The 12,767-nt window shown below is 34.3% G+C and overlaps 1 protein-coding gene across 2 annotated transcripts in view; it reads right to left on the reverse strand.

The window, feature by feature from the left end:
- Positions 1-678: 678 nt before the first annotated feature.
- The window catches only part of LOC149544300 (protein NRT1/ PTR FAMILY 8.1-like), a 130,491-nt gene continuing 118,402 nt past the window's right edge, over positions 679-12,767 (reverse strand). For both annotated transcript variants that reach the window (XM_089798774.1, XM_089798775.1), the window contains one exon: positions 679-2,123. In XM_089798774.1, coding sequence (XP_089654900.1) covers positions 1,259-2,123 — 865 coding nt within the window. In that variant the 3' untranslated portion in view covers positions 679-1,258. The remainder of the gene's footprint in view (positions 2,124-12,767) is intronic.

A 12,767-nucleotide genomic window follows, 5' to 3' on the forward strand; every position in this document is an offset into this window, starting at 1 on the left:
GTTTATTATTTTGCATCCTTTCAATTGTCACTTGTCAAATTCTTGTTGCATTCTAGTATCTACTACACACCTTGTTCATAGCATAGTTTAGGTATCTCCCACAAGGAGTACAGGGTAGTCCTATATTCTTGTTGCCATATATAGACCCAAAAACATAAGGTTGGTATCGTGGACTATAAAAGGACATTTCCTTTCCTTTTCTTTCCTATCTCCTTCCTCAGCCCCTCTTTTAGCCCCTCTTTTTAATAGGTTATGTTGTGCAACATTTTTTCAATTTTTCTCTTTATGTGCTCTATCATATTGACTAAGGATCGCAAAGTATGATTGGAAAGATTGATGTAAGAAAAGCTTAGACTCTCAAATCCAACATTGGCATCTGTATAACTTATAGATTGTAAAAATCTACTCACTTTAGCTAAGAATTAGTTAACAACTTAGTACACGGGATAAGACCCACTAACGCCATTAATTTTGTCACGGAGGATCAATGACCATAGTAAATGAAGCCTTTTAATTGCATTGATGTAGAATCAATTACTTAGTTATTTAATGATATTTGAAGTTTTACCCACAATTGTAGTAATGCACTATCCAGCGTCTTAGACACTAGAAAATGCTCAAACATCCAAGATTAAATTATAAATAAAGCATCTAGCACAAAGTAAGCTTGCCCAATGATTAGAATGAACTTAAAACATTTAAATAACACGAGAGCCCCTTCTAGTCCCATCAAGAGTATCAAACACTGTCTTATAATATGCTTAGGCCCTAAGTACCAAGTAGATGATCTCAATCAATATTTACAATGAATTAAAACATGAAACATATCTGGATCAGAGAACGTTAGCAGAGCCTTGCTATGAATCACATAAATTACACAATGCGAATGCTCCTCGTGGCATGCGAACAACTTCGAACAACATTTAGTTTTTGAGTTAAAATATTTACATTTGATGGAAAGAAAACTTTAGGACATCAAATAATACAGCCAGCTTTAAAACACACATATTTATAGACATGAATTTAAAGGCACATAACTTACCATGAATGGAGAACTATAGCTCAATTGTGTTAAGAAACCAAGTGCCATATACCAAGTCCATTCGGAGAATCCACACAAAAGTACTTGTTCTTCACATATGATGAATCTTGTCACCAAAGTAATCTTCTGCTGCATTTTCTTTGTTGCAATAAACATTATACACTTCCTCTCTTTTGACATCTGCTTCGTACAATTAATTGATAAAACACGAGGTTGCTAATGTGCCTTCTGTATGCCCCGCTTGCCTATGTGGGGAACTCCAGTGGGCTTCTTATACACATACCAATTTGCAATAAGAAGATAGACCAGAAAGTTTAGGAAACTAAGAATGGCGAGAAGCCAGAAGAAGTAATCAATATGTCCGTAGTTCAAGTTATTAGGAATCCATCCCCTCTTTCCATGCCTTGTTGTAATGTGAGTAACAATGGTAACAAGTAGAGAGCTGAGGTAACTCCCTAATGCTTGCGTGGTAAGTGCAAATGCACTACCCAAACTTCGCATGGCATCAGGTGCTTGGTCATAAAAGAACTCTATTTGTCCTATGTAAGTGAAAATTTCAGCTGCACCTATTATAAAGTACTGCGGAATCTGCCAAAAAATGCTCATGGATATGTATGATCGATCATAGTAGTTATGCTCTGTGACCATGTTAAGTCTCTTGATCTCTACAAATGCTGCAACAACCATGGCAAAAATAGAAATGACCAACCCAATTCCCATACGTTGCAGATGGGTAAAGCCCCTTTGATGCCCAGTGTATTTACGAGCAAATGGAACTATGAGAAAATCATAAACTGGAACCCAGAACATGACACTAAGAATATCAAATAGAATTAATGATGCTGGTGGAATTTTGAAATTGGAACCAATCCTGGTATCCATCGTATCCCCTTGTTCCACAAACAGAGTACTCATTTGACTGTAAGCAGTGGTGAATATAATAACACTAGCCCAGATTGGAAACATTCGGATAATTGTTTTCAACTCCTCCACCTGAGTCACTGTACAAAGTCTCCATGGGTTGATGTTACCCATTTTACAGTTGTCATTGTCTGTTTCTGTTGCAGCTTTGTCCAGGAAGCTGTATTGTAAAAGATGTATAAGTTATCATTGTTATTAACTTGCTCTACAAGTGTACAGTATAATTGTATTTCCAAATATTAAAGATTTACCACATATAAAGAGAGAGAAAATCATTTGAAGAAGCAATGTTAGAACATGGTAAGAGGATAACCATTTGCTTTGAACTGTTTTACTTAAGTTATAAATATACAAAATTCATGAATGCAGCATATGCACCAGTCTTTATAAAAGAAAGGCAGAAGTGGCTCACTACAATATACAGATGGTACTGTGTCATTAGAGGGTTACAGTATATTCTAACAAAACAATGTAAATATTAAGTCAGATTTGGATCCATCATGAACTTCATGTCTCTCAGTGTCAACCAGAATCAATGAAGAAACACAGAAGTTACAAATCAAGTTATTAAACAGATTAATATTATTTCTGAGTAAATTATGTTTTCCACTAGTTTTATGACTCGTTTGGAGGACATATTAGCCTTTATTGCTTGATACAGGATGTATACAAGAAAGGGATATCTAGTGCAATTGTCAGACAATCACTATTTAGTTTGCAAAATAAAATGGTCCATATCAATTAAGATGCCACTTCTGAAGGAGTCACATTAAGGTTTTTAGTCTTAGTCTCACCTGAGTTCACAAAAATTGTTTATAGGGAATCTTTACCCAATAGCTTATTGTCAAGATCTCTTTCCAATAGCTTTATCATCAAGACTACTTACAGGGTATCTCTTTAAGAACGTTATTGCCAAGACTACTGCTAGGGGCTTCAATCCCCATGACATTGTTACCTTGTTCAAACTGAGTTTAACAACCTAATGAGCTTTGGGGCATATTAACCTAGTGGAAGCACATATCCTGCAAGTTTAATTGTCCTATAAGGGTTTCAATCTTGGTGGCCACTATAATAATGTTGGGACTTGATCATTACAATGCACCCTTACCAAACAAAGTTGATATTTGGAAAAACATTTAAAGGTTGAAAGGGGGCAAACCTTATAGGGTAAAGGTATTTTTGTAAAGTGACTAACAAGTGAGATAGCAATTTGATCTAATGGTATATAGTTGGTTGCTTGGGCTTTTGGACCTTCTTTTCTCATTTGGCATATTTGGTTGGAGAAGAATCCTAGGATTTTTCAGTGCTGTCATAGTTATTCAACAATTGTGGTAAAAAATCACTCATTCTATTTGGGAGACTGTCTTGGCAAAGTGTATCTTGGCTGGGGGAATGGATCCAAGGGATGTCATTTGCAACCATCTCAATTTTCCTCTTCAAGTAGGAGCTTCAATGTATGTTGAATGGATCATAAGAAATATATGCAAACATCATTTGCAAAGGACCAACCATGATGGTCGTTGGATCCTCATCAAGAATTTTGAAAATTAACACTGATGGTTCTTCATGAGGGAATCCTAGTCATGCTAGCATTGGGGATGTTGGCTGTTATAGCTCTAGTAATATCAATTTATTTTTTCCTTATTGTATGTTGTAGAGCATAGTTATGTTCTTGGCTAGAAAAGAATTATTTGTAAATCTGATTCTCAAGTGTTGGTGACTTTGCTAACTATGCAGGAAATTGATGACGTTAGTTGGCACTTAGCTCTGGTTATTATATGGATTCTCTAATTGTGTGGCTCCTTAAAATCTATTCTTTTTAGACAAATTCCTAGGGCATGGAATGGCATAGCAATTGTTTGGCCAAATGGGCGTCTGGCAAATGCAAGCCTGGTGTGTAGTAGAAAGGAGGCAATTACCTCTAGAAATGTTACATATGTTGAATCAATTGGTGGAAAGTGACAAGGCTTTGCAATACTCTTTCTGAGGGGATGCCTGCCCTACTTTCTTTGTTTCTCTTGTGTTTGAATAAACCCTTTTTAGTAGATAATAGTTAGAAGAATTAAATAAATACACTAATGGATTGGCATGATTTTTTTTTAGATCTATTTTAATACTTTAAAACATTAATTTTATTTTTTTTGTCAGTATTAGCATGATGTGATGGTTAACATGTGTTGAAGTTCTTTCCATTGAGGTTCAATCCTCTCTAGGGTGCTTTTGTTGAATATTTACATGGGGATGAGGTCCTTTATCTGTGATCTCACTGATTCATACCTCCAAGTAAAAGTGTACACCCTCTTAAAAAAATATTAATATTTTTGTACGATAGGAAAAGAATAACAGTTTGAAATATGTAAATCACCTCCCTTTTTCACAAATGTGCATTAGGAAGGATGATACCCGCAATAAGCTCAAGAGGTGCTATTGATGAATAGCTTCGTTCAGATAAATTGATAATATAATCTTCCTTGATCTGCTGATAACATACATGCATATATATACTAATTCATTTTTCTTATATTAATACATATACATATTACACATAAATATTATGCAGATCATTATATTGTCATCGTCTGAATTTGCAATCCTATCTCCAAGAATATCTGTGATCTGCTCTGCAGATTCTTTGATGCTCTTTTATTTTCACCTTATATAGTGATTGAGTCATGATCACATGATTGTGTTGTGTGCAAATTTAAGTTTGATTATTACCTGTGCAGATCGGCAATTGTTATAGAGGTTTGTTAGAACAAACTAATGGATAATCACCGATTGGTAATTGGTCTTACTTGCATTCAAATCGTTGCCAATGAAGAGGCATGTATTGTGTGGACATGTCTCCTCTTTGAGAAGAAATGCCCACCCAATACTTGCCCCTTTTCATATCATTTATATACCTATAACTGATCGGACTAAAGAGTATTTGAAATTGACAAATGCTCTGCCCTCTCTTGAGTTATATGATCAGACTTTAATATTCAGTATCTATTGATATTGATTATACTTTACAATTTGAGATTGATTGAAACCTTCATATTAGGATCTGAACCTGCAACTATCAAATCAGAGATTAGTAATTATACAATTCTGAAACAAAAGACATCTAATCTAATATAAATTTAATTACAATTACATGGTATCAGAGCCTTGCTAAGGAAGATCCGATTAAATTTGAGATATCAGATTACTTGATATTGCAGTCACATCTCATTCTTCATAATGTCAAACTTGATCAGATTTGAGGATTGTCTTGAAGGTGCAAACGACTTCACATCATGGAAGTTAAAAATTATAATGATACTAAAAGAGAATAAGTTAGATTCATTTGTGAAAGATAAGAAGACAAAACTTGAGAATGGACTAGAGAAATCTCAATGGATTGAGAATAATGGAAAAACCATGAAACTAATAGATGCAGTTAAGGATCACATAGTACCTATATTGGCAAAACAAGAGACTGCATACCTTATGTTCAAATCTCTTGAAAGCACATTTGAAATAAATAACGCTAGTAGAACCCTTGCACTAAAGAGGCAATTAATCACATAAGCATGAAGAAAGGAGAATCCATCAATGCATATATCATAAGAATAACTGATCTTAGGGATCAACTGCTAACTGTTGGATATGAAATTGATAGCAAAGAGTTAACACTAATAGCTTTAGGTGGCCTACCAAATTCATAGAAGTCATTTGTTCAAGGAATAAGTGCAAAATTAGAACTCACAAAATTTGATCGATTAAGATCTAACAACCTACAAGAAGAAGCTAGATAGATGTCAAAAGGAAACAAACAAAAACCTAAAGATGAGGATATTCATGTTTTAAACACTAATTCCCATAAGAAAGGTAAGAAAAAGAATTTCAAAAGAAAAATAAATTTTCATGGAAAGGGTTCGTCCAAGTAGAAGAAAGATGTTTCCCAAGTTCAATGTTTTAGATGTGATCAACATGGACACTATGTAGTCAAATGTCCTGATAGAACAACAAGCATCTTTTGCTAAGATTGGAAAAACAAATATAGAAGATGATTCTGAGAAATTTGGTTTTAACTTAGCATTATCAACTTAAGTATCAAATAAACTTAATACCTAGATGATTGATAGTAGCTCAACAAGACGTAATTGATAGTAGCTCATCAAAACACATTACATAATTTGGAGAACATTTAGATACTATGGTAGAAGAAACTAATGAAGAAGTAACAATTGGGGATGATTCCGCACATCTAGTAAGAGGGGTTGGAACTTGCACCATCAATTTGAAAGCTGGCCTCTATGCAACTCACTGGGGTGTTATATGTACCAACAATTAAGAGCAACTTATTATCCAATATCGGCGCTTGAAGATAACGGGTCTAGGGTTACCATTATGGCTGGGAAAGTCCACCATAAAGAAAGCTCAAACTATAGGCATGAGACAAGCATACCTATACAAACTTTTTAGCGACAAATTAAGCCCTTATTCATAAGACTTTTGACTCAAGTGAAATTTGGCATCAAAGACTAAGACACATTCATTTTTGTGCCCTAACCTCAATGGAAGAATTAGTAATAGGACTACCCAAACTAAATCAAATTCATAATGGGGCATGCAAAGGGTGTGCATTAGGGAGCCGGAGAACACTAAGGGAAGTTTTCAAAATAGTTCGAGTAGACCAAAAACATATTAGAATTAGCCCACTTTGACTTACGTAGACCCATGTTTGTACCTTCCATGGGACGATTTCTATATTATATAATTTTTGCAGATGACTTCTCCAGAAAAACTTGGATATATTTCCTTGAGTGAAGAGTAAAAAAAATTCCTTAAAAGGTTCAAGGAGTTCAAAGCCCTAATAGAAAACTCTTTTGGAAAGAAAATCAAAATACTGAGAATAGACAATGGAAAAGAATACACCTCAAAAACCTTTAAAGGAATTTTGTGTTAATGTCGGGATTAGGAGGGAGTTTATGGTACCCTATGATCCACAACAAAATGGGGTTGTTGAGAGGAAAAATAGAACTATTGTAGAGGTTACCAAAGGAATGTTGTATGACCAAAACATAGAAACCTAATTTTGGGCAAAAGCATCTAGAATAACTACTTACATTCAAAACAGATGTTCCCATTCACACCTTGATAACAAAACTCCTAAAGAGGCCTTTACAGGTCTAAAACCCAACATAAGTCACTTAAGAATATTTGGCTTCCCTTTTTACATCCATGTGCATAAAGAGAAGTGGTCAAAACTAGAGCCTTCCGGAAGGAAAGGAATTTTTGTGGGCTAAACTGAAACCTCAAAAGCCTACAAAATATACATACTTGGATAGAGACAAATAGAACTAAGTAGAGATGCCATCTTTGAGGAGGACATTGCCGCCAAAAGGACAAATAGCTCTAATGAGTCATAAATTCAAGATTCACCCAAAGATATGGAGGAGGATCCTACTCCTAAGTTTCAGAGGGAATATCCAGAAGCAAACACAAATGAAAAGCCAAACCGTACCTAAGATTCAGAGGGAGCATCAAGACTAAAATCAAAATAATGATAACAAAAAGGGACCACTTTGGGCCAGAAAAATGATTGAGGAAGCTGAAAATTATGCATCACCCAAATGAACTTTCAGAGAAAGTAAGAGGCCCAACAAATTCTCAAGTTATGTTGCCTTAATGAGCGAAATCATTAACTCAGAACCTACTGGTGTAACATAAGCTCTCAAGCATCAAGTATGGAAGGATGACATGACAGAGGAGTATCAATCCATTTTGAAAAATGATGTATGGGATATAGTACCAAGACCCAAAGAGAATTTTGTTGTCTCTTCCAAATAGCTCTTCAAAATCAAATATGTTGCAGATGGCAGTATAGAGAAACACAAAACATGTTTTGTTGCTAGAGGGTTGTCACAAAAGAAAGATATTGATTATGAAGAGACATTTGCCCCTGTTGCCCAATATACTTTTGTTGAGTAGTCATAGCTATTGCAACAACTAAAGGTTGGAAGATCCACCAAATAGATGTGAAAACTGCACTCTTGAATGAGACTATTGAAGAAGTCTGTTTAGAACAACCTGAAGGTTTTGTGATTCATAACGCAGCCTCGTATGTATACAAATTGAAGAAAGAGAGCCCAATACAAAAGGATCAACAACTATCTTAGACCCAAATCTCTAGTTTAAAATTATTAAAGGTGATATATTAACGCTAATCCTATATTTCGATGACCTGCTAGTTATAGAAGATCACCTCATTGTCCAATTTAAGGACTTGGCCATAGAATTCGACATGAAGGACTTGGGTCATTTTACACTACTTCCTTGGTATGGAAGTCTAGCAAAATACTAATGGTATTCTTTTGAATCAAGAAAAATATACTATTGATATTCTGAAGAGATTTGGTATGTTCAACTGTAGACCAATGTCTACACCCATGGAAACTTACATAAGTTGAAAGAGGTAGTAACAGATCCAAATTTGCAAATCCTACTCTTTATAGATAGATAATTGGATCACTGATGTACTTGGTTAACACTCAACCGGATATCTACTATGCAATGAAGGCTTTGGGCTAATTTATGTGCGAACTATGAGAGATGCACTTTGTTGTTGCAAAGCATATATTGAGGTACCTTCAAGGTACTATTGGATATGGTCTTAAATATGGAAATGTTGACCTAGATCTATGTGGGTACTCTAATTTAGATTGGGTTGGATGTGTAACTAATCAAAAAAGCACATCAAGATGTTTCTTCAATTTGGGTTCAGCTATGATTTCTTGGATAAGCAAGAAATAGTCTTAAGTGGCACAAAGTTCAATAGAAGTTGAATAAATTGCAGCCTCTATGGGAGCAAGAGAAGCAATATGGCTTTGGAAGTTCATTGTGAGACTATTTGGTGAGCCCCTGAAACATACTACTATCTACTGTGATACTCTGAGTTGAATTAAGCTCTCAATGAATCCAATATTCCATGATTGATCAAAGCATATAGAGATTCCTTACAACTATACGAGAGATATGGTAGAAAGGGATGTGATCCAGTTGGAGTATATTAGTACAAGCGATCAAACAACAAATATTCTCACCAAGCCTCTCTCAAGAGTTGAAGTTGAACACTTCAGGAAGAAACTTGGTATGGTTGAAATGGAAGTTATTGAAATTAAGTCTCAAATTGTTTATTTGAACTTATATATATATATATATATAAGATGTTTAATGTGTAAACTCTTTTTGTCATATGTGTGACTGATTTTATAAGCCCCCTTTGTACATTAGTGAAAGGTGACGATCTTTCAGATAATATACACTTGTATCTAACGTTGTATGGTGATAACTTTACAATGATTAGTTCTCTATTATGATGAGTATCATGTGATTTGATATCCGTGGACATGTCATGATAGTTCGTATCTCTTAGACATTTTGGTAGATATCATGAGACTTGATATCAGTTGCAGATCATTATATTCTTTATGAGATCAAATCATGGTTGATATGCCATGAGTTATTATGGTAGACATCATGAGACGTGATATTAGTGCAGATATCATAACTTGGGGATATATATAAGAAGAATTTCATGTGACTTGATATTCTTGGGCATATTATATCCTCCAATATCACAAGTTAGATGATATCTCTTTTCACAATAGATGAGCCTATATATATATATATTCTTGTTTTAGATTCTTTATCTTCCCTAGCTAAGACGGAGTGTTGATGAATAGCTTTGTTTAGATAAATTGATAATATAATCTCCCTTGATCTGCTGATAATATACATGCATATATATACTAATTCATTTTTCTTATATTAATACATATACACATAAATATTATGCAGATAATTAAATTATTGTCCTCTAAATTTGTTATCCTATCTCCAAGTATATATGCGGTCTGCTCTGCAGATTCTTTGGTGCTCTTTTATGTTCTCCTTATATAGTGATTGAGTCGTGATCACTTGATTGGGTTCTGTGCAAATTTAAGTCTGATTATTGCCTGTGCAGATGGGCAATTGTTATAGAGGTTTGTTTAAACAAACTAATGGATAATCACGGATTGGTAATCAGTCTTATTGCATTCAAATTGTTGCCAATGAAGAGCCATCTATTGTGTGGACATGTCTCCTCTTTGAGGAGACATGTCCAACTTGCCCCTTTTCATATCATATATATACTTACACCTGATTGGGCTAAAGAGTATTGAAATGGACAAATGCTCTGCCCTCCCTTGAGTTATATGATCAGACTTTAATAGTCAGTATTTATAAACATTGATTATACTTTACAATTTTAGATTGATCGAAACCTTCATATTCAGATCTGAACCTGCAACTATCAAATCAGAGATTAGTAATTATACAATTCTGAAACAAAGGACATCTAATTTGATATAAATTTAATTACATTTACACGTGCTTTAAGCACTAAGTGGAGATAATGATTCCTTCGCTAAAATGTGATTGAATGAAGGTAGGAAAGTGGAAATGATAAGATGATGTAATTTAAATGATTAACCAGAACAGTTACTGAAAAGCTGGTAAAAACAGACTACAACAGGCAGACAGTGAGCGAAAATTTATAGAAACAGAAATCAGATGATAGATTTAATATGTGGCTGAAATCTGAGCTCAAAATGGCAGGGACATGACAAAAATGATGACATATTCTTGGAACATGACGATAATGGCAATGAGTTCTTGATGTTTCAGTCTGAATTTTTCACACATTGTTGGACTGCTCTTGATCTGTCCAAATCCAATCCAATAGCTCTGTAACATGTTCTTGCATGCAAAAAAATGAGAAAGAAGATTATAAACCAATCTTAAAATGAAATGAAATAAAAGAAAGCGTGTTGTCATGTAACAGAGGATAGATCTAGAAAAATGAAGCTTATCATACCTTGTAGATGCAAATACTTCTTTGAATGTGATCAAATATGATTATACAATAGCTTTCACTAAACACAAAAAACCTAAAGGTAATCATGAAAGACAAAACCTCATGTAATAGATGCTATGATTTGCTACAATGTTTGACTGGGGAGAAGACGGAGTAGATTTGGATGGAAGCAGATGAATGTGGATCTCCTTTCTTGACAAAAAAACTCCTTTGCTTGGCCTCCAATGGGGGAAAAAGTTAGATTGTGGAAGAAAAGGCCTTAATTGCACAAGAAAAATGAAGACTTGAATGTTTGAACGTGATAACTTTTGGTTCCTTGATTTGCTTCCTTGCACTTGATAACTTGATTGACAATTGTAAATGTATATTAAACTTCTAATCAGACTGGTATTGTATGCAGATTCAAATTCACTGATTTACGTTCAGGCAGGTTATAATCAGATTATATACTTTTGAAAGAATCAATTTGGTGTATTATATGAAACACTGATTTCTATGTGAGAATGTAATTATGTTTGCAAGTCTGTAAATGTCAAACTTTCCAAACAGAGATTATTAATTGATTTCGATATGCTCTCTTGGTCTGGTCGACCAGATATTAATATTACCTCAAAGAGGCATGATTACAAAAGGCATGTCATGAGTGGACATGTCCAATCTCCACTTGTGACATGACTTTTAATTTGAATCTTTAGTTTGTTTAGTTAACAAATTGTCTAATATAGTTCTAGGCAAATCGCTGATCTGCTATAGCCTTATAGATCATTTGCCTGATCCACAAAGAGGCTCACCAATGGCATGTTTGATCATGATTTGATCTGCTCATACGATCATGTTAAGAGAGGATAGATAAAATCAGAATCTGTTAGTACAGATTTCATAATGCATAGAGTTTCGATTCTGATATGAGGCGATAGAATTATCTTTATACAATTCATTACCCAAATGTTTGACCAAAGCTACAAAGTCTTAACAACAATAATGGTTGCACTTGTAAAATCTTGTCCGTGGTTGCAAACAATTGATAACTATGACCAAAATGAGGAGAGGTAGGTTTATATACATCTCACGTCATTTCAAGAGTTTAGAATTAAGCGGGTCCACCACAAGACTAGATTCTGCCCCAGAGCCTTGGCATTGATTTTTGGGCCAAATTTGGGCCCCATTCTCCTAGGACATTTTCTTTAGTGAATGAGCCTAGATTTTGTAGTGCCTTTTGTGTTTGCAATTTGTACCTTGTTTATCTTGATCCAAGAGATACTTGTAACTCATGTTTTGTTTACATTTGAGATGACCTAAGGTTTAGATGTTATACCTTGATTTCAGTATCATAGATGTTAGACTACTATTATGTTCAATTTATTATATTTGCATGATGATGCCATTTTGAGATGATAGTGTGTTATGTGATAATATTTGGTTATTTGGTAGTTGGGCATATCTCTGATTATGTTATGTGTTGGATTTAATGCTATGGTAATTTACTTCATTCTTGCTTTACTATGCTTTGTGAGAATGTAAGTGATGTAAATGGATTATTTTGGTATAAGTAAATAAATGATTAAATTAAGTTATTTAATGCATTTATTGCTCGGCTATGTTATTATATGCAATTGCACTTGATCATGTGTTTCAATGTGCAAGATCTATATCCGTGGTAGTGGCACATGGAGTTAGTGATTCAGCTGTTCATATTTTACAATTGTCGTCCCTGTATGATCGACATATCTTATTTTAATGTAAATTAAACCTTCTGGTGATTTGATAAATCCGGACTCATTTGCATTTTTTGACTAAACCTGTGAACATATCTATGCATTTAGAGGTTCGCATTGTCGCAACAGTTGTTAAGGAAATTTTGTGATTGTTGGGTTTTTGGCTTTATTTAATTGATTTTTAATTTCTGATAGCTTT

This window comes from Cupressus sempervirens, chromosome 8, assembly GCF_028749045.1.
Source record: "Cupressus sempervirens isolate cs-2001-9-10 chromosome 8, ASM2874904v1, whole genome shotgun sequence".
In the NCBI taxonomy this organism is placed as follows: domain Eukaryota; kingdom Viridiplantae; phylum Streptophyta; class Pinopsida; order Cupressales; family Cupressaceae; genus Cupressus; species Cupressus sempervirens.